Here is a 21,642-nt window from a genome sequence, read left to right as displayed (position 1 = left end):
CTCATGTAATCCTTTTGGGACACTTCAGTTGGAGAGCTTTGAGAAGTTGTTATCAAAATAGTTAGTTGGTGTTGATGGATACACTATTATCTTCAAATACAACAACAAATAATTCGTAAAAGCAATTAATATGTATGGTTTAGGTGAAGTGGCCATCTACACGTCTTTATATAGAAGAAATGTTTGTTTAGGGAGTATTATGTAGAATAATAGACTTATGCATCCTTCACTACTTTGGCACAGGTTATATCGGTTTGTAAAGGCTATTTTGATGGAGTTTTCAAGGTGCTTAGGGGTATGTGTTAGTGGTAGACATGGCAGTGTTGGGTGAACACCTGGAGTTGATAATCTTGAAGGTGTTTTCCAGCCTAAATGATTTTATGATTTCTATGCATAGCAAGAAAGATACCAAGTCACATAGCCATAAAGTAGTGTTTGAAAATGGGCAGGACATTGGGAGAGGGAGAGGGAAGGGAAGGGAATTTTCAAACACAGTTGAAGAATACTGAAGGAGGAAGCAATTGCTCTCCAGTGGAGAACCGGTAAGAGGTCCTAACTTGCAAGAAGTTAGTGTGTTATGTGTCTGAAGTATCTCCTCCCTGCTAAGAAAAGATGTCTGGTTGGTTGATTAAGGCTGTAGCTAGAGATACTAGGAGTATATGGCTGAAGTGTCTTCTCTCTGCCAAGAAAAGATATCTAGTTGGTGGAGTAAGGCTTTAGCCAGAGATACTAGTAGTAGTATGAAGACTGTTTTACAGGACTATTCAAAACGATGAGGAAAAGACAGAATTCTGTTAGATTGTGTAAGTGAAGTGTGTCGAGAGCATTTTCTTTCTTTTCACAGATCATGCTATGAGCAAGGTTCATTACAAACTGAAGTACAGTTGCTGCAGCCACTCAATCTGGAAGTAGTTGTTGAACGAAATTTAGCTGCTGAATGGTATAACGAAGTTCCTGATATTGAAATATCTGGCCTACTCAAGCCTATGAATGTAAGCACTCGTTTCTGAAAGCAGCTGTTAAAATATCCGTGGAAAATTGATTTGGTTTTCTGTCCATAGAAATCCAAGTTCCTTGGGGTATTTTTTGATTTCAAGGTGTATAGGTAGGACAGATTTTGTCGTTTCATGGGGAAAAAGGAAGTCAGTAGCTTTCCTGTTCTAATCTAAGCTCTCTATTTCACCTGTGATAATGCAGGCAGACTTTGTAGTATATCTTACTGTTGCTAGTTAGAAGTGGGTATAATGTTATAGCCTTCTTTTACCAGTCATTATCTTTCAAAGAAGGATTGGGAAAAGTAGGGGATTTATTGGTCTGTTCAATAGCAGCATGATCACCTGCTGAATTCATACTTGTGACAAGTTCTGACTTAGTGCATGTGCTCATTTAAATTTCACGTAAAAAAATAAAAAGTTTGTCAGTCATATGAGGAAACCAATTTACCAAATTTTGAAATAGAACTAGTAACTATTACTGTAAAGTACCTTGTGACTTAACTGTGGACAGTTTTAGGTGACTATAAGTCACTCTGTATGGGTACAACTTCTAATGTTCAATTTCTAAATTGTAGCTTTGTAAAGAAAGTTTGTAGATCAAACCAAAAAGGGATTGTGTGGATTTGAGAAAAACATTTTACTTGGTTCTGTAGTCTCCTAAACAGAGACTCAGATGAAGTTAATTTGGGTTATCTGTTTATTTGTAAACTTAATTTTAGTTGCCAAAAGTTGAATGAACTGATTTGTTCTGAGTTTAATAATTTTCTTTTTTTTTTTTTTTTTTTTTTTTTAAGATAATTCTCAGTCAGGAAGATATTACCACAATATTGAGGACACTAAATGAAAATATAGGTGGAAGCTCTGATGCATCAACACCTTTACCAGAGCCAAAAGATACTACTAGCCAATGTAGTGATTTGCATAGTACTTCACAGCATTCTGCAGGTAATGTTTTCTAAAATTACATGTGGTCTAACATTTTTAGGTATTACTGTCAATTTATTATTTCTATTAGAATTATCTTTATGAAAGGATGCCAGATTCGGTTGTTTTTAGCAGCATGCCTTTGTTATCTTGACATTGTGGTTTGAACTGTACCAAACAATAATGATAACGAATAGAAGCAACTGGACTACTGAAGTGAGTTTTGCAGTGTGATGTGTCTTTATGTAAGGACTGTCTTGTTCCACTGGCAGTAATGCAGTGAGCACCTAAAAGTCTGTCAGCTGGGTTTGCTAACATCCCAACTTTGGAAAGGTGGTATGTTGCTCTCTTTCCTGTGTATGCTGGTTCTGTTGCTGTTGAGTTTTAGATCTGGTCTTCTTGTCATGATAATGTCATCCCTGAAAGTTGTTCCTATTCAGTAGCATCATTGCCCATGAACTGTTCAGCAGAGACTAAAAAAAAAAAAAAGACGAGTAAGGTTAAGAAAAGAATGTTTTATTGAACTCTTCTGTTAAATGTGAAAAACAGCAAAGATATGGCAAGATGAACAAATAAGCATAAAAGTAAAGTTGCATTCTTTGTAACATTCTTGCACACAGAACCATCATATTTAAGGGAAGTTGTGCATTTATGTCTTCTAAAGATGGTAAAAATTGCATATAGAATATATAAGCGGAGTATTTTATATTCTCGAACGTTGTGTGCTTTTTGACAAAAGTAATTACAGAGAGCATGGTAAACATATCCTTATTGTGGATGGATTTACATGTGAAAGAAAGGGGAAGTTGGTGTCTTTGTAGTGTCATTAGTGAGGATGTAGGTTTTAGTTTTTCCTTGTTTGCAGTCAGGTAGTTTTCTTTCATATTAAGTGTTTTCCTAATTTTCAAAAGGTGTAACTGTTGTGACATCCGCTGTGGTGGAATTGCATTCATCTATGAAAATAAAAACAACACTAAAACTGGACTTCAGATTCGACTCTCTGACTTTAGTATTGTATAGTCCAGATTCAAAACAGGTAAATATAATTTTAGTTACAAAGAGAAAGAAACAACTTCAAGGCTGCCTAGAGTGCTGGAAATTCTGAACAGGAGTAGTTTAATTTATGAGCAGAGGAAATTATTTCTAACAATATTAACAAATGTGATGGAAATGATAAATAGCTATTTAACTAAATATTGTGGCAAATGTTGCAGGAAAAAGTGTAACCGGTGGTAGCACATAATATGTGGCATTTTCTGTGATACTACTAAAAATTTGGTGAAAACTTACCTTAGTTTAAAATACAGTTTGGGAAGAAGAAAATGCAGAGGGATGCAGCCTATTCTTTAGTTAGACACGTGTGGACACAAACAGGTGTATAAACAGAATTGTGGAGGGAGATTTTAAATTTGTGTTATAGTATGAATACATGATTATTTTTCTTGGTTTAAATTTACAAAACTTGTCAGCAAATTTCTGACTAAAAGTTTAGTAATATTTTAAACTTTAGTAGTCTGTTATTGTAGATTTTGAACAATTTTCCAGTATCTGGCTGAACACTACATAGTCACAAGAGACAAAATTTGATTTCTTATTTGGCATCTTTGCATACACTATGTACTTTTTAAACAGCAAACAAACTGAAATTGTATGTGACAGTTCTACTTTCTTTTAAACATTGTCTCACTCTCACTAATGTAAGCTTGCTTTGGCAAGCTGTTAGAAGTGTAAAGCTTTGCTTTTTTTTTTTCTCTTCTCTATATGTTACTGATTTTTGTTGTCTTTTGAATTACTGGTGGGTTTAATACATTATTATTAGATATTTTACCAGTTAGAAGAAAGCTGTATATCGCAAATGTGTATTATTTCCATTACCTGTAAGCAAGTCTACAAACATATTTTCATTTGATTTAAGCAGGTTACAAATTTGGATCAGAGAGATGACCTTTTGAAGCTTGCAGAGTTTAAATTAGGTTTGATGTCAGCTGCTGTCAAAATGTTATCAGATGGTTCAATGAATGCTTCAGTCAAGCTGGCAAACTGCACATTAGATGATAAAAGACAGTCAATCCAGATGGCTACACCAAGGTCTGTGTTTTGACATAAATTACTGTTTATTGAAGTTTGACAAAAAGTTCCAAATGTTTCCATTTAAGCATTCTATTAAAACTGCAATTGTTTTGGTGTAGATGGTTCTTAAAGTACATATTACTGTAGACTTGTGTGTCTTACTTGCCTTTTGTTTCATATGTTGCTTATGAGACCAGTATAAATGCTAGAAACAAACTAAATATGAACAAAACTTTAAATATAAAATGAAAAATGCATGTAGAAACAAATTTCATTTTTAGCTTTAATAAACTGCTAAGTAAGACTAACATTGTTCCTCTCCATGGAAAAATCCCCAGATGTCAGTAAACTATACTTTTGATGCGTAAACACGGAATTGTGATGGTATGACTTGTTAAAATTATGAACACCTTTAGTTGCCAATGTATGGGAATCTACTTAGTTTTGAAGTTTTACAGAATTTGTGTAGATGTTTGTATCAGTCAATTTTTAAAATTGTTGGTGGTGTTTTTAAATTCGCTCTTGTTAATGTATTGCTGGGGTGAGAATCTTGAGTGGTTTTCAGAACTTGTGGCTGGTTTTTATTGTGTCATTAAATTCTGCCTTAATGGTCTTTCAGAATGGTGGAAATGAAACATGGATTCGACAAGAAAGTTATGATGGATATGAGCTATAAGCAGGGGAGAGATGGCACTGTTCTTGATGTGATTGTTCAAGAGATATACCTTTGTGCAAGCATGGAGTTTCTACTTACTGTTGCAGATATATTCTTAAAGGCTAATGCAGAAAGTGCTGCTGCACAGAGAAATCTCAAACAGTCATTACCTTCAAAGGAGCAAGGTATATACTGGAAATATTTTTAAATTTCCATTTAAATATCCATTTAATTTTTGTATTATAATACTATTTCTAAAATTGTAATACTCCTTTATGCTATTTCTTGTATTCATGCATACAGTGCGAATTCTTTTAACAATTGATATTTCTTTCTTTGCATTCTGGAAATTGGTTCATGTCGCTTGGTCTCTATTTCTAAATGAAGCTTTGTCTTACCAGGCAAAGGAAATACATAAAAATGTACGTCTGAAATAAACCAAAATGGGAAAGGACAATTACTGCTGACACTCACTATCTTTGCAGTTTCAACAAAGTTTATAACGATGATTACGGCCATCATCATTGTCATCCTTCTACAGAAAGATAGAGCATATTATATTATGCTTACATATGAACTCAGCCTGACTGATGTTGCTGCCTAGAAATGTTGTCATTTAAGTTGTTCATTGATGTGCGTTTCTCTCTACATCAGTAAACACGCTTTTAGCTTGAGTGCCCAAGGTGTTTCTAGTGCAGGACCCTATACCTGACATCAGAAATTAGCCTGTTAGAGCATCATGAGCTATTTATGCTTCTAGGCCATTGTAGTTCACATCAGGTCTGCAAAGCAAGTCTTTTTTATATTTGTTTTCCTGTACTCTAAATATCTTAGTTGTGTCAACCTCAGGTACGCCTGCTGTGGTTATTTAATAGATGATCAAAATCTGAACATAGGAAGTCTTACATAGAAGTATATTAGTACTGCAAATGGCTAGATCAAGCAGTAGTAAATGCTGCATTACTGTCATATGGAAAAATGTGTTTTGCTACTCCAGAGAGCAGAAAATGTGTCCAGCATTTCAGCATTTTTGTAAGACCCTATTGTAGCTGGCTGATGTAGATATTTAGTGAAGCTGATAACAGAGGTAGCAATAGTGGTGATACTAATTGACAAAGAAGCCTTGTGGAATCTTTTATTGTATCTGAAAGTAATTAGAGCTTTAATGGTTTTGTATCTCCAGTGAGGAGCCTAGAAATTTTTCAATCACCAGGATCTACAGGTTTTCTGACACCAGTAATGCTAGATCTTTTAAATGTCTCTGTTAATTATGAGAGCTGTAAATAATGACAACTAATGTGAACAATTAGTCTAATTTAATTTATATTTTTGAAGCACCTGTGCAGCCTATATCTACAATGGAAATGAACATTGTTGTTAAAAATCCGGAGATTGTGTTTGTGGCCGACTTAACAAGAAGCGATGCTCCTGCACTGGTGGTTACAACACAATGTGAGGTCTTCATTAAAAATAGTCCTGAAAGGTATAGCATGACAGCTGCTGTTAAAGAGTTACAAATGAGAGCATGCCCATTTCTTCCAGAAGAAAGGAAAGGGAACATTACTACGGTGAGTTTGCAAATATCCTCTTTGTATTTAACAGGTGCTGTGTAACTGATCTTACTAGAATGCAAGTTATTTCCAAAGCTTTCATCATTAAAATATATATTACAGACATATGAGTAAAATTTTGTGGTTAACTTATTTTGTTGATTTTATTCTATTTGGTCTGATATGCCAAAAGCATCATCCTGATCTGTGGCTTTGAGGTTTGCTTAGTATGTCAAGCTAAAATAAAAAGCCCAGAAGAGTAATATGTTAATAATCTCTTGCATCCTGTGTAAGCCATATAAATAGAATTTTATGAGTGTGTACTATTTCAAATGCAACATAGTAAATTTGGAATACTTTCAGTCTAAAACTTTGTGTTGAATAGCTACGTGACTAACAAAAGGTCACAGACTGAATGGGAAGTATGTATTGTGAAATATATTACTTACGGTATGCTGTTCATAAATTCTTTTGTGTTAAGGTCCATAGATCCATTATATTAAAACTGCCTGTTTATATTTTGGCAACAGAATTAGACTTGTTAGTTTTCATGACCAGGTGGAATGTATTGACTTCTGGAGCTTCTAGAACTTTTCTGCCTTTACAGCTAAACACACTATACCTAGTTGCACCAGAAAAAAAAATCCATTTGGCAGTATATTGAAGCGTTATGTGTTCTCAAAAGACAGATGAATTTTGAAGAACGAGTCTTTGCAGCTCTGTGTTAGTGCCTACTTACTCTGCGGAACTATGTAGGAAAGACCAAAGCTATAAGTACAAAGGATTAGGACTTCGTTTGTCATAGCAGCTTAGTTTACTCCTTGGGTAGACAGAGTTTGTGACTGCATTAATCTGTTAACAATCTAGTTATTGAGAAAGTGATGTACTTGCACTGATAGCTACAACACAATGCAGAATTGCTTGAACTTCCATTTCTGTAGCTGGGGAATATGTGGCTAGCTTTGTAAAAAGCAATTAAAAGGCTTCACACCAAGCTTTCCATCTTACAGGAATATCTTCTGCCAGAATCTTTTGTCTCAGACTGTGGAAACAAAGACCTGTACTTGGGAGGATGCTTGTGCTGTAAAGAGGGAAAAAACTTCAGAGGGCTGTAGTTTTGATGCTTAAAATGGTACCACCTTTGAAAATTTCAGAAAGTACTTGAGTAGTAAAATAGTAGAGGTCAAAAATGACGACATTCTCTGCAGGAAGCAGCATAACTGCCCCTTTTGAAAACACATACATAAGGAAATCTTTGAACCCAAGTTTTCTGTAAACGATACTCTTTCAGTCTGGGAAAATAATTGGAGATATAGAAATTCAGATGATATTGTATGGCCTCCTTTAGTGAAGAAAGAAAATGTATGATGTTATATAAAGATTACAAGATTTCTGAAGGCTGATACTGATGTGAAGATTTTATGTTGCCCAAACTTTAGGGACTTCTTGAATGACATATTTTCTCACGTAGGGACTGGAAAACAAACTTTCCTGTCAGTACAGTCTCAGTAGAGTCTTAACTACATCTGTGTGCTTTATTAATCACATAGCACTATTTTATTTTTGTTTTTTTATAGAGTGTACGTTAGATTGTGGTGAAACTTGGCAAGTGAGAGTATGCAAGGACTGATTGTAAAATAAAGCTGGAACTGAGTGATTACGATTCAAACTGATATTTTTATTCAGGAAAACTGTAACTGTTGTTGCTGTGTTGCCCTTAACTGAGAAGTCTGGTTCTCAAAAGTCACAGGCATGATGATGTGGTGTACCTGAAGACATATGCAGACTTTACCTAAAGAATAGAGTTACTGAAGTGTAATGCATTTTATTGTAGATGGTGTTTGAATCTTTAATGATTTAATGATGAGTGGCTGAGGTAATGCTTCTGATGCTTTTTTTGCTTTACTTTTCCTTTCAGTACATTTGATACATAATATTTGAAAGTATATAATTTTAAAAATTTTTTTTCTCTATTTGTTTTTACTCTTTTGTATAGGTATTACAGCCTTGTGACTTCTTTTTTGAAATGAAACAGTCAAGTACTAATCCACAGACAGTTGATCTAACGATGAGATCTCTAACAATAAAAGTAGGTACCCTTTTATGAAGTTTTTAGTTCTCTACTACTTTCTTCTTACAAGCTTTGGAGTTGCTTGTGGGATATGTTTCTTAGGAAAAAAAAAAAAAAGAAAAAAATCAGGAATGACTGAAGAGGGGAATTGTTTCTGTTCTTTATCAGGTCAGCTATCTGTTTAGCATGTGAAAACAAACAAAATTGAAAATTAACAATTGTGTCACAATGTTTTGGTTTTGGAATCTGTGTTTTATGAAATGGCCTGGTCTGCAGAGATAAGTTTTGAAGTGTTCAAATAGAGCATTGAATGATGTAGTTTAGAAAGCTTCCATCTGGAAGAAAGGCAGGGGCTGAAAATCTGTATAGTTTGAACTGTATTTTATGGAAAGTAATGAGTTTTCAAAGATAGAAGTCCTGTAGAGAACAGAAGTGTTTTGTTATTGTAACATATTCATTATAATTTTGTTTCTGAAAGTAGCTTTTCCCTGTACTAGCTTCTCATTTCAAATTATTCCAATGTTTAATTGTAGGTTTCACCAATAATCATAAACACAGTAATTACTATTACATCAGCCCTTTATCAAACTGCAGAAACAACAGAAGAAGAGGTCAGTCCAATTCCTCCAGACCTGTGGAATAAGAAAGATATAAAAAATCTAAAAATGTGGTTTCTTGAAGAGTCAAATGAAAATGAAGATAAAAATCCAACTGCTGAACTGGTTCCTACAGGAGAGTCATTGAAAATGAATATAGAATCTGTTTTTATAACACTTGAAGCTGGTGTTGGGCACCGAACTGTACCGATGCTTTTAGCTAAGTCCTCATTTCTCGGGGAAGTCAAGAACTGGAGTACTTTAATCAACCTACGTTCTCGTCTGGAACTAGAGGTGAGGAATCCTACATAAGAAATAAAAGTTTTCTTAGGATATTAAACCTTTTATGTTACTTAGACAATAAGGGGAAAATAATCATATATTTGATGGCTAAACTCCTACAGATAGATGTTGTAGGAGTAGGATGGGAACGAAGAGGGTTAACATAGTTAAAAGCTCATGTATTAGATGTATTAATGATAGTAATTGGTGTTATACAATCTCACATTTATATTCTATACAAACTTCCTAAAAGCCTGTAGCATCAGTATTAAATTTTGGAGTATCAGCTGGCTAAAACTCTATGACAATCTTAATTTAAGATCATAGGAGAACATATTCATGTGTCATTTCTATAAAATATTATGCGGTACTGGTATTGTACATAAAATGTTCACAGTGACTCATATTTGGAAATTAGTGACATAAAATTCAGTGGTTGTTGTAGGTAGATTATTTTTTATAGGCACTTCCAGTGCCTATAGCTTAGGTCAAAATTATATTTTAAGTGACAATACTTTATACCGCTTATTTGGAAGTGGGTCTTTGCAGTATAGACTCAACTCTAACTGCAAGCTGATTATAAATCTTTCATGTTACCAAAGTAATTAATATACTTGTAAACCAGAATTTTAAGTCTTAAAATCTGTGGAGCTTCCACTGATGTAACAGTTGAATGTAACTTCCTAATTGACTTCTGCATTTTGACAGGTACACTATTTTAATGAGATGTTTGGGGTGTGGGAACCTTTGCTTGAACCACTAGAAGTTGAGAAGACTGATTTATTCAAACCATGGGTTCTTGAAATCAAGGTATATTTTCCAAAGTGGAACTCAAATCTTCCATTTCACTACCTTAGTAAAAATAAATGCTCTGCATCTTTCACAGCTGAGGCTAATCTAACAGTTTTGTTCCTTCTTGTTGGTTACCAAGACTTTTTTTCCCAATTAGTGAATGAAAACTGCTTTTGCATGAGTGAAGATCCAGACTCACAGATCTGTTAAATAGTACTGTCTTTCAGGTGGCAAGAGAATTTGATTCCAGTTGCAGTAGATAATCATAACAGCTTTAAATCACTTTCTCTGAAACTAGGCCATATGCTGAAGATGCATTGAGTGACTTTGGAAAGATCGCATTGCACAGTAGTACCTGTAGTGGAAATTTATTGGAAAAACTGATACCCGTTATTGGCTAGCACAAAGTCTGCTGTGGGAATAGTGCTCTGACCACTTCAGTTCCATCCTTCATAGGGAAATAGTCTAGATTCTGGTCTCAAGGTAGATAAGCATTTATCTAAGGAAGAGTGATACTTCTCCTCCTGTCCCGCTTTTTCTTTTTCAAAACTTTTCAAGTATTTGTAGCCTGAGAGGTTGCTCAGAGTAGAAAACCTGCCTTTTTCCTAAGACTGTCATTATCAAACAGCTTTCTGAAGTAATGGTCTCAGAAGGGTAAAGATTATTGACTGAGATATTGCAATCAGGAAATTGCTATTAAAAATATTCCTAAGAGTTTTCCAGAAAGGTATGAGACCTAATGCAGAAGAAAGGTAGAAGACAGTGAGTCAAACCTTTTATCTTCTTGCCCAGATTTGAAATACAACTTTTGGAAATACAGAATTTCCAGAAATATTGAAGGTCAGGAAAATGTATTTGGTTTGGAAACGTAAGGGACTAAATTTGATGTTATATGTAATAGTTTTTACAGTGTTATTAGATATGTTACAATGTTTTCACACAGCATTTGCTGGATATGCGAGTGGCTGTATATAGGTGTATGTTCTTAATTTTTGAATAATCATGAATTTACCTACTGTTACTGACTTCTGAAATACATCTTCTGCTTCTTGCCTTCTTTATTCTCTTCTTCTGTATTTATTTGAGAATAAAAACATGAACAGAAAAAGAAAAACCATGACAGGTCATAGAAGTGGGAAAGGGAGACAGAAGGAGTTTTGGGGTGAAACTTGCTTCTACAGAATAAGTGGTCAGATAAGAATTCTTTAAAAATCTCCTTTCAGATGAAGAAGAAGGCTAAAAAAGCATTGGTTGAATCAGATGCAGAAGAAGAACACTTCAAAATTCCAGAATATAAAACAGTAATAAATATTTCTTCAAAAGACCAGCTGAACATTACATTATCCAAATGTGGACTACAAATGTTAAGTCACTTGGGCACGGTAAGAAAGATTGCTTAACTATGCAGTGTCAGAAATGTCAAGTGAATGTTTATGCAGATCATCTTGATGAAATCTTATTCAATATATTTGTGTTTTGAATCTATACTTTGTTTTCTAGGCATTTGCTGAAGCAGCTAGTCAAACTTCAGACATCTTCAAAAAAGACCGAGCACCATTTGTAATAATAAATTCTTTAGGACTTCCCATCACTGTTGCACCTAGTGATTCCTTTAGTGTCCTTAATGTTGAATTTGGAGCAAAAACATTTATTCTAAGAGATGAAGAGAATTTAAATATGGAATTTGTCAGAACTCAAAATGAGAGTGACCAGTTCACAGCAATGACAACTCTTTGCAGCAAGAGGTTTTACATTCAGATCTGTAAGTTCCAAAGTTCATACATCTTCTGTTATTGTAAGTAGTGCGTCATACATAATACTGCATCTTGTACATGTCAGTAAGTATTGGGAAGTTACATAATGTGAAAGGAGTGTCTCTGTGCATGACAGTAATTGAAATCCTGCTTTAGTCTTCACAGCTAAGTTACAGGTATCATGTTAATTTTCATAGCATAAATTTTCTACTATGATAAGTTATTTAGGCAACTGATCTTTATTTCATTATTTTACTGCAGTCAAGTATTTCTTTGCATTCAAAAGTAAATGCAGAATTAAGCCACCTCAGTTTTTAATTTTTGTAGAATTGAGGCTTGTATATATATATATATATGTGTGTTCATAGAAAAAGTTACTCTTAAAGGAGATCTTTGTAAGAAAAGATTTTTTTTAAATTCATTTTAATTAAAACACAGTTAAAGCTAAAATAGCAAAAAAAAAAAAAGTAACATCTAGTTTTAATGTAAGTGTGTTAAAAATGAAGTTTTGTATTGTAACAATTGTCAGGTTTTTTTCAAAACTGATTTTTACAAATGGTCTTGACCGTATTATTTATTAGTTGAATTGTTTTCACAATGTGTCTGAACTATACCTTGCTAAAAAGCCATTACATCTTGTAAACATTTCTCTTTAGGCACTAATTTTATTTGTAGTGACAAAACCCACTTGACTCTTTTTCCTCTGGTGAAAAAAATCTTTGCTGTTTCTTAGGAACACTGCAAAATTGGCATATTAAAAGTGGGATTGTACATTTTCATTTGCTTTACTTTTTTTTAATAGATTGACTGATACAGCAAATCCTACTGAATGTGTATTTCTGTCTGTCAAATGTATCTTATGCTCGTTTTTGAGTCTTTTATTTCTCATCTTATAAATTCTAGGTCCACATAATCATTCCACTGTGGAAAAGATTCCATTGACAAAAGTGGGTCGATGTATTTACAGAGTGAGACATGACGAATCAGGTGTTGAAAGGGCCATTGTCTGTCAAATTGATACTGTTGAAGGAAGCAAGATGATAACTATACGTTCTCCTATTCAGGTTGTTATATTTACATACATTATAATTTCATTACTATTTTAATTTTTTAGTGAATAAAAATGATCCTGTAATCTTTAAATAAACATTAAAAGATGTTTAAAAAGCTTACCTATACAATTCATATAACATAGCTGTTATGTATTATAAGGTAGTTCAGAAGACATTTTTAAGAATAAAAAGCTTTTCAAAGTGACAAAGGCAGAGGATGGGGTGGGAGTGAATATGGACCAGATTTTAGATCAGGATAATTCATCAGTAATGTCTTACAACACTAGCTGTAATTGCAGTCTTGTTGACATATTTGCTTTGTGTGAAGTGATCAAACTTCTGTTAACCTTACCTTGATGCTGCAAGGTTGTTATTCTATCAGTTTTTTTTTTTTTTCTTCATTCTCTACGATTGAGACATGAATTTCAAATTAGGAACAAGTTAGCTGAAGAGTGAGCCCCTTGTGTCTGTATCTTTTTTTGACTGAATAGTGTTAGACATGTAGTTTATATATAGTTTACAAGTATAGGGATGATCCAGATATTAGTGCTCTATAGTGGTAGTTTCCCTGTTATGTATCAGTTGCTGCTTTTGCCTGAAGTGGTTTATGACTTGCTTAATAACCAGGTTTACTGTTTTGTAGTTAACCTAAATTAATATTTTTTTCCCCAGAGCTACTAATGCCATTACAGTAACCGTAAAGTAAAAAACCTAATGTTTGCAAAGAACAAGTGCACTATATACCCCCCAAATTATAATGATTGCTGATGGTTTAACCTTGAAATACATGTTTGACTTACCTTGTGGATTTTTGACCCCCACAGCCTTGTATCTGTTATAATTTTTAGGAGAAAGTTCTTTGAAAATTTATGATATAGTTCAGATCTACTTGTATTTATTTTTAAAGGGCTTTATGTTTCTCCTTAAAAATAATTTTACAGCTAATATATTCACTTTATAATTAAAATATAGGATTAAACTGCACAACCAAATAATTTAAGGAGATTTGTTGGTATTGAAGACAATTCTTTTGAAATACCTGACCTGGAGTGGTAAATGAGTAAGATGAAAAATAAGAGACTACTCATTCTGTCCTCTGTTAGGTTCAAAACACTGAATCAATTTTTTCCTAATACATATTGCTGGATTTTTATTTCACTTAGATAAGGAATCATTTTTCAATCCCGTTAAATATTTTTGAGGAAGGAAGATGTATAGGGACTGCTTCACCAGGAAATGAATTCAACATACCATTGTCCTCTTACAGGTACTTTGTTGCATTGTTCTTTTATCATGGAATATGTTTATAGGTTGTTGATTGTCGTATCCATACAATTACACTAAAAAAAGTTTCCGTTTGCTACCTAATACTATAATTATGATTGTATTGTCATTGTTGGGTGTGATCTTCTGGGAGCACCTAGTTTGGGTTAAATAGAATACTATATAATTCTTGAATTGGAAGTCTTTTGAAATCCATTTTACTGGACAACTTAAATTAACTAAGTTACTTTAAGAATCCAAGCCCAGGTGCTGCTTGTGATTGTTATCCACACAGTACAGACTTTTTTCTTAGAGGAGTGATGTCTAGTGATGCATTACAGCTTTTTTTTTTTCCCTTTAAAAAAGCTTCTTTTGTTATTTGTGATTCTGAAGTAAAAAATTGAAATTAATACACTTAAACTCTATCACAGATGTAGAAAAAGACTTGTCAACCTTAGAAAGACTTGGCTTCCAGAACATCTATACTATTAGCACCTTCAAGCTAATACCCACTTGAAACTACAGTGAGTTTGTGTGTACAATTTAGCTGAACTGTCACCAACTTTTAGGCAGATAAGTTTGCTTTGATTGTTGTTTTCTTATGATTATGGAGACTTTTTCTTTCTGTTTTCCTACAAACACTCTCCCCCCATTTTTATTTTTTTTTAAGATGACAGCTGTGTATCTTTTTTGTTAAATAAACTACGCTTTATTGTGGATAATGTAAATTAGTAAGTATCTCTGGTTACCTGTATTTTATTTAATAAGGCTTAGTGACATTCTAAATTCATTGCGGAAATACATAGGTGAGTTCGACTAGGCACATTTAAACATTTCACATAGTAAACATTTCATTCACAAAATGTTTACTAACAAAATGAATTACTGTCAGAAATCTTCCAAAATCCAAATAATCATAGAATGAATGTTGCATAGTACTTTTTTGGAAATGAAAAATTCAATGTCGTATCAAGTGTTTAAAAAACATTTTCTTTTACAGATCCGTACTGAGTTTGCAACCGCTAGCGAATGAAAATGGAGTGGATGGAGAGTATGATATGTGTGAAGGAATTACGTTTGATGAAATTATGAAAAATGTTGAGAGTTTATTACAAAGGAAGTGCCAGTCTGTGAGGTCAACTAACCACTCACTTATCATCAATATTGTTCCTGTAAAAGACATGTTGACAACTTCATTATGCGCAGAAGATCAATGGGATTTTCCATATGTTGTTCATTTATGGCCTTCTGTTCTTCTCCGCAATCTTCTTCCTTATCAAATAACTTATTCTCTAGAGGTAATTCTTTAATGTTTAATTTTTTTGTGATGTTTCCCACCTATGTTATGAAAGTTCACAAGCTGGTTGAAATATGTTTATAAATGGATATTAAAAGATAGGGCTTCTGTTAGAGTAGTTGTGAAGCAAGTTTACAGATCTTGTAACGGCAAGTCTGTGTTTACAGAAATGAAGCAGTACCAGAATGTGAAAAGTGGTGGTATTAATCATTAGTAATAAGTCATACTTTAAATACATATCTAAAGTAAAACTTACATTGTACATGTTTATGCCTGTGAGTCACTTTCTCTTGCTCGAGTGCAGCTTGAACCTAATTAAACAGTGTAGTTTTTACTTTGAATTATGACTGCCTCAAGTGACATAAATGGATCAGCCTAAAGTAGCATTTTACACGCTGTCACTGAATTTTAGCAGTAGTGTGCTTCTAACAAATTCTCAAAGGCCTGCCTTTTTACCAGGTTTTGGCTTGAATTGCAGCCTAGTGCGAAACTTTGTTCTTTTCAGATGAAATTAAATGTTTAGATGCACTTTTGACAGTTAATTGTCATTCATTCTGGGTGAGAAGCCAGTCTCAAGTAAAACACCTAAAACATGTGCAGTGTGGACATTGGTTCCTCAGCATTAAATGTTTCATTCTGTGGATCTGCTATGGTTGTGTCCCACTGCCTGCTGGTGTAGACATAGGAGAATAGAAATACAGGTGGAAGACAGTGAACCGTGCTTTTAATTTTTTTTTTTTTTTTTTTTCCTTTTCAGGTGGTCGTAATATTTAGTATATGGGCTCAAATAGTAGAATTCAGTAAAAAATTTTGCTGCAAATGCACAATTACTAGAGCTAGAGACTCTGGTCTCTGCCAAATGTATGGTAGTAACAGGCTCTTTTCTGTCTCAAGATCTCTCTCTTACAAATTTAAATTTAGAGAAAGAAATACTGAGTTGAGAAAATCAACTCAGTATTTAAGCATGTTTATGTATTTGAGTTTGGTGACAGTTTTTGTGCGTGTGTGCGTATGTGTGTGTTAAATATTGATGACAATATAGGGTTGTTTTGGGTTTTTCTTTTTTGTAAAATGTGTCAAGGTAGCTGTTTAATTGTGTGTCCTGGTTCCAGGACATAGTATGTTACATAATTAAATTGCATAATAAGCATTTTAAAATTTTGCTTTAGTAACTTGTATCTTAATTTTCAAAGCTAGGTAGAAAGTAAAAGTTGATACGAATTTTGAGTGTGGCTCATTTAAATGTACACTGTTGTTTTTTGTTTGTGGTTTGTTGTTTTTTTTAAAGGGAAATGGAAGCAAGCATGACACTCTACAAGAGGGATGTTCAGCCCAGATACATAATGCAGTCTTGGATCAAACAAAACTAGATTTGCAGTTACTTAACTATCTTGATCAAAATTGGAAAAGTGAGTACCATATAAAAAGCAATCTACCCGATATCAGCTTTACGACATTTTACTGCATCACGGAGTTGGATAAAACTGAACTGGATATTGCTGTCCACGTGACCTACACAACTGGGCAGATGGTTATAGAGATTCACAGTCCATACTGGATGGTGAATAAAACTGGTCGAATGTTGCAGTACAAAGCTGATGGTATTCACCGCAAGCATCCTCCAGATTACAAAAAGCCGCTCCTTTTCTCTTTCCAGCCCAAAAACTTCTTCCAAAATAACAAGGTATTATATTTTGTAAAACCCTACAGCTCTATACTCCCCTATGTTGTTGTATGAAAGCATTTTTACTCTTTGGAAGTTATCTACTCTATGCTGTGATCTCTAAAGGTCATGAAAGCTGTGATATTTGTCTAAACTCATATTTTAAATAAGCATGTTGTCAGATATACTTGAAATGGGAAATTTACTTTTTCAAAGGTGTTATTAAGAATGAGATTCTCATCTTCGAGAGTAATAAAATTAACTGAGAAATGTTTCCTAAGTAAGAGTATTGCCTTTATTCCATTTAAACTGCATGAAGAAATGGTCCTCATTCTAAATAAGAGCTAGAAGTTGTGTAAGCAATGTGAAGCTGTGGTACTTGAAAATGAATCCTTGCAATTGTGATTGGTAGATTGGGTCAAAGTTGGTAGTAAGCTAAGGTTTAAGATGCAGTTTACCATTTAAGTTGATTTGCCTTTGAGATTTTAATTGTGAGTAAGTTTTGGAAAGGATCCTTGTGTGGTTGTTTCCTCTGCAGTATCTTACAGTTTTAATGCTTATTCCACATAGCTTGTGACTAGGGTGGTAGAAAATCTTAGATTTACTTGGTAGAGTATCTTTGTGGGACTATACTGGCAGTTGTGTTTTGAATAGAAACACCAGTATTTCCAGTATTCACTTATGTTTGTGTCTATATACACGCTTACTTTGTATATGATTTTAAATGTTGTCAGTGTCTGTAAATTGAAAATTAATTCAGGGTGCTTCTTCATAGGTGCAGCTTATGGTAACTGACAGTGAACTGTCTGATCAGTTTTCACTGGACACCGTTGGAAGCCATGGTTCTGTGAAATGCAAGAGTCATAAAAAAGATTATCATGTGAGTTAAATTTATCTTTCAAATTCATTAGTCTCAGAAGATATAAATGAGGTAAGAAAAGAACAGCATACTTCTAACAATGTCTTCCTATTCACAGGTCGGTGTCACCATAGACAACAGCAGTTTTAATATTACTAGAATTGTAACTTTCACTCCATTTTTTATGATCTCAAATAGAAGCAAATACACTTTGGAAGTAGCTGAAGAAGGAAAGGAAAAGTGGATTCCTATTGTTTTACAACAGGTAAACTTATAAACGAACCTATTAAAAAAAGCAAATTGGATTGAACACTCACTGATGGAAAATGAGCCATGCAGTGTTCAATGAGTGTCTGAATATATTGTGTTTATTCAATAAATTACCTGTGTCCTGTTACTTTTTCTCAATGTTGCTTTTGGACATACTGTAAAGCTGGTTTATATTGTAATTGGAATGTTATCTCTGTTGCCTGCATCATAAATAGTAAGAGAAAAAGACCTGTACCGTTAGGATATTATCTCTCTCTGCACAGGAACTTCCGTTCAGTTTTTGGAGTAGTATCTGACAGAGTGGTTTGGTTGACCTGCTACATGTGATGCCACTTTCATGTAGGAAGAAAATTCCTCTTGTGGATTAGTTCAAATGCTCCAAACTGTTGTTCTGGGACTAGTCTCACTGTTGTTTTTTAATGCTTAATGCATAATTTCTAAAGATGTATCACTGGTCCCTAGGCCAAGTGGTGTGGAAATGGCTTTTGGGCTTTCATCTATGCTGCAGAGGTCTGGACTGTTGCAGACAGGGCACGCAGATTGGCTGTTTGCACTGCAGTGCAGTTACGTTTTGTATGTGTGTTGAGTTTTGAGCCATCATGCTTTCCTTTAGGACTTGTAGGAAGAACAATGCACCTTTTGGGGTACTGTTGGAGGTCTATGAAAGCTGAAAGTGATCCATACTGCCTTCTGGGAAGAGTGAAATGTCCCTCCTTCCCTTCCAATGTGTCTTGAAGAGAGTGTATCTAAAGCAGAGACAGAAGTCTAGCCAATCAGATGGTGCAGTTGGAGGCTCTCTTGCTTTTCTGTAGTATTGTAGGTAGTCCAAATGATTACCAGAAATGCTTGCAAACTAAAATACCAAAGTTAAAGGAATATTTTAAATCATATTTGTAACCAGATCTTTCTGTTACATTTTTGGTGCTTTCAACACATGCTCCTTAAGTGTGCATTTTGTATGTAATTATTATGGAAGAGAAATACCGTTTAAATATTATTTCAATTTATGATTATGATACAACTTCACTTGCTTTTTGTAGTCATTTTTCCATTGTGATTTTTAAGTGTACACAATGATGTTTAGATCTTGAAGAGTTTAAGTCAGTTCAGCTTCCCATAATATTTATCATTATTTTAAAATAAGATTCTTTGCTTTTACTCACAAATAGGCTGTTAGCCATAAGCCTACACATTTATTCTATTTCCTCTGAACCAAACATTCGTTTGACTTTTTTGGGTTCCTTACATGCCTGGTGACTCATACAGTTCATTGATACAGCTCTGAAATGACAAAACTTCACATGTAGTGGTATGGGCCACTTCATATCTGATTTCTTATTTTGACAAAATATAGTCAGATTTTATTACTTCTTGGTTTTGTGGTTTATATTTGATAAAAAGTTGTTACTAGAATAAATTGAATTATTTTACAAGCACTTTTGAAATTTTCTGAAAAGAGCTATTCAGAGGTAAGAGTTTTGAAAGTTTAAGTATGTTGCTACATATATAATCCATGGTTTTCCTGTGTTGGTTGTTTTGTTGATGTCCTTGCAGAATTTTCTGATTTGTCCCACAAGCATCATTGTTTTTCAGATGTTTCATAATTGTATTAATTGATCATAGTCTCCTTTCAGTTATCAAGTATCAAAGGAGGATTTTGTAAATTTTAGGAGCACTAGTAATATCTTTTGGAAGATTAGATGTGGTAATTTATCAAATGGAGTAGCAGAAGTCAACAGAGGAATCTGCATCCTCTCCTAAATGATTTCAAACTTCACTTCCAAAATCGCTTGCCTTTTCATGTGGTGTAGATATTTTCCCTTTTGATAAGCAGTCTAAAAACCTGTGTTATGACAGTTAAATCTGCCACGGTTGTCCATTTGTAGCCCAGTTGCTCAATCCAGTGTGTTTCTTATCTCTTCTAAAGTTAGGTAGAGTCCAGCCACTCTTGCTCTATCTTGGGGCATCCAGGACAGACTTCCAGAAACCAAGTTACCATCTGATCTTGTTCTCAAGATATGGAAGTCTGCTATCGAGTTGTCATGGTTTGAACCCAGCCGGTAACTCGGAACCACGCAGCTGCTCGCTCATGCCCCCCCTTCTTCCTCCCCCTGCTCCCAGAGGGATGGGGAGGAGAATGGGGAGAATGTAACTCCCTCCGATTGAGATAAGAGCAGTCCAGTAACTAAGGTATAATACAAAACCGCTGCTGCTACCACCAATGATAATAATGATAAAGAAAATAACAAGGGGAGAGGATACAATTGCTCACCACCCGCCGACCGATACCCAGCCCGACCCGAACAGTGAGCAGGCCTTCCGGGTAACTCCCCCCGGTTTATATACTGGGCATGACGTGCTGTGGTATGGAATACCCCTTTGGCTAGTTTGGGTCAGGTGTCCTGTCACTGCTTCCTCCCGGCTTCCCCTCCTCCCTGGCAAAGCATGAGACTGAGGAAGTCCTTGGTCGGAGTAAACATTATTAGCAACAACTGAAAACATCGGTGTTATCAGCGTTGTTCCCAGGCTGAAAGTTAAAAACACAGCACTGCACCAGCTACCTAAGAAGGAGAAAAATGACTGCTACAGCTGAACCCAGGACAGTATCCACTCCTTATTGCATACCATTCATGTCACGCTCAGATCCCACATCTCTCAATACACCATCGCCCCTGTCCCATATATACACATATATATACACCCACACCCACAGATAAAGATATCATTCCCTAGTCCATGGACCAATCTCTATAAAATTGCTGAATTCATCCAGTCCGTGATGTCAGGCTCCATCTCTTGTAATAGTCTTTCAGGGCAAGAGGGATGGTGTGTAGTGTTGGGTTGTTGCCTGCTGATGACGGCGCCGAACTTGTCTGGTCACTGCTGAGCTCGTCTGGTTTCTTCAAAATTCATTCTTTGTTGAGGCGATGATCGGAGGGAAGTCAGGGTCAGTTGCTGGCGACCTGAAGATATCTAGCTGGTGAGCTATAAAAGTGTTATAGAGCAGGCAACAGCATACAATTGAGTTCATTGGCTGTTTTCCCCCAAAATCAAATCCCCTTGAGGTACCCATTGGACTTCCCCATCTTCCCACAGTACCCACCAAGTATATCCAGGTCCCTGAGCAAAAGCAACCCCACGAGTGGGTTTGCCTTTACCTGAAGCAGGAATAACCCAGACTGTCTTCCCCAACAAATTCTTCATGTGCACCACAGGAACTTTATCCCCCTCTACAGTACGTAAAAGTTCTGATTGGGCTGGGCCAGCCCTGTTGGCAGATCCCCTAGTGTTGACCAACCAGGTGGCTTTTGGTAAATGTGTATCCCAGTGTTTGAAAGCCCCACCACCCATTGCTCTCTGTGTAGTTTTTAACAGCCCATTGTACCGTTCGATTTTCCGAGAGGCTGGTGCATGGTAGGGGATGTGATATACCCACTCAATGCCATGCTCTTTGGCCCAAGTGTCTATAAGGTTGTTCCGGAAATGAGTCCCATTGTCTGACTCAATTCTCTCTGGGGTGCTGTGTCGCCACAAGACTTGTTTCTCAAG

At 35.1% G+C, this 21,642-nt stretch overlaps 1 protein-coding gene across 12 annotated transcripts in view; it reads left to right on the top strand.

Moving 5' to 3' along the window:
* The window catches only part of VPS13A (vacuolar protein sorting 13 homolog A), a 114,051-nt gene that overhangs the window by 52,278 nt on the left and 40,131 nt on the right, over nt 1–21,642 (top strand). For 9 of the 12 annotated variants that reach the window (XM_030511526.1, XM_030511524.1, XM_030511534.1 and 6 more), the window contains 17 exons: nt 845–992; nt 1,790–1,940; nt 2,831–2,955; nt 3,835–4,007; nt 4,609–4,829; nt 5,980–6,212; nt 8,191–8,283; nt 8,799–9,155; nt 9,852–9,953; nt 11,159–11,317; nt 11,436–11,697; nt 12,593–12,753; nt 13,905–14,008; nt 15,005–15,302; nt 16,590–16,985; nt 17,740–17,844; nt 17,942–18,088. In XM_030511526.1, coding sequence (XP_030367386.1) covers nt 845–992; nt 1,790–1,940; nt 2,831–2,955; nt 3,835–4,007; nt 4,609–4,829; nt 5,980–6,212; nt 8,191–8,283; nt 8,799–9,155; nt 9,852–9,953; nt 11,159–11,317; nt 11,436–11,697; nt 12,593–12,753; nt 13,905–14,008; nt 15,005–15,302; nt 16,590–16,985; nt 17,740–17,844; nt 17,942–18,088 — 3,235 coding nt within the window. The remainder of the gene's footprint in view (nt 1–844; nt 993–1,789; nt 1,941–2,830; nt 2,956–3,834; nt 4,008–4,608; nt 4,830–5,979; nt 6,213–8,190; nt 8,284–8,798; nt 9,156–9,851; nt 9,954–11,158; nt 11,318–11,435; nt 11,698–12,592; nt 12,754–13,904; nt 14,009–15,004; nt 15,303–16,589; nt 16,986–17,739; nt 17,845–17,941; nt 18,089–21,642) is intronic. The other 3 variants (XM_030511527.1, XM_030511525.1, XM_030511531.1) reach the window with 1 other exon arrangement.

Source organism: Strigops habroptila, chromosome Z (assembly GCF_004027225.2).
Source record: "Strigops habroptila isolate Jane chromosome Z, bStrHab1.2.pri, whole genome shotgun sequence".
In the NCBI taxonomy this organism is placed as follows: domain Eukaryota; kingdom Metazoa; phylum Chordata; class Aves; order Psittaciformes; family Psittacidae; genus Strigops; species Strigops habroptila.
The sequence above is the reverse complement of the archived record's forward strand: the minus strand, read 5'-3'. Positions and strand labels throughout refer to the sequence as shown.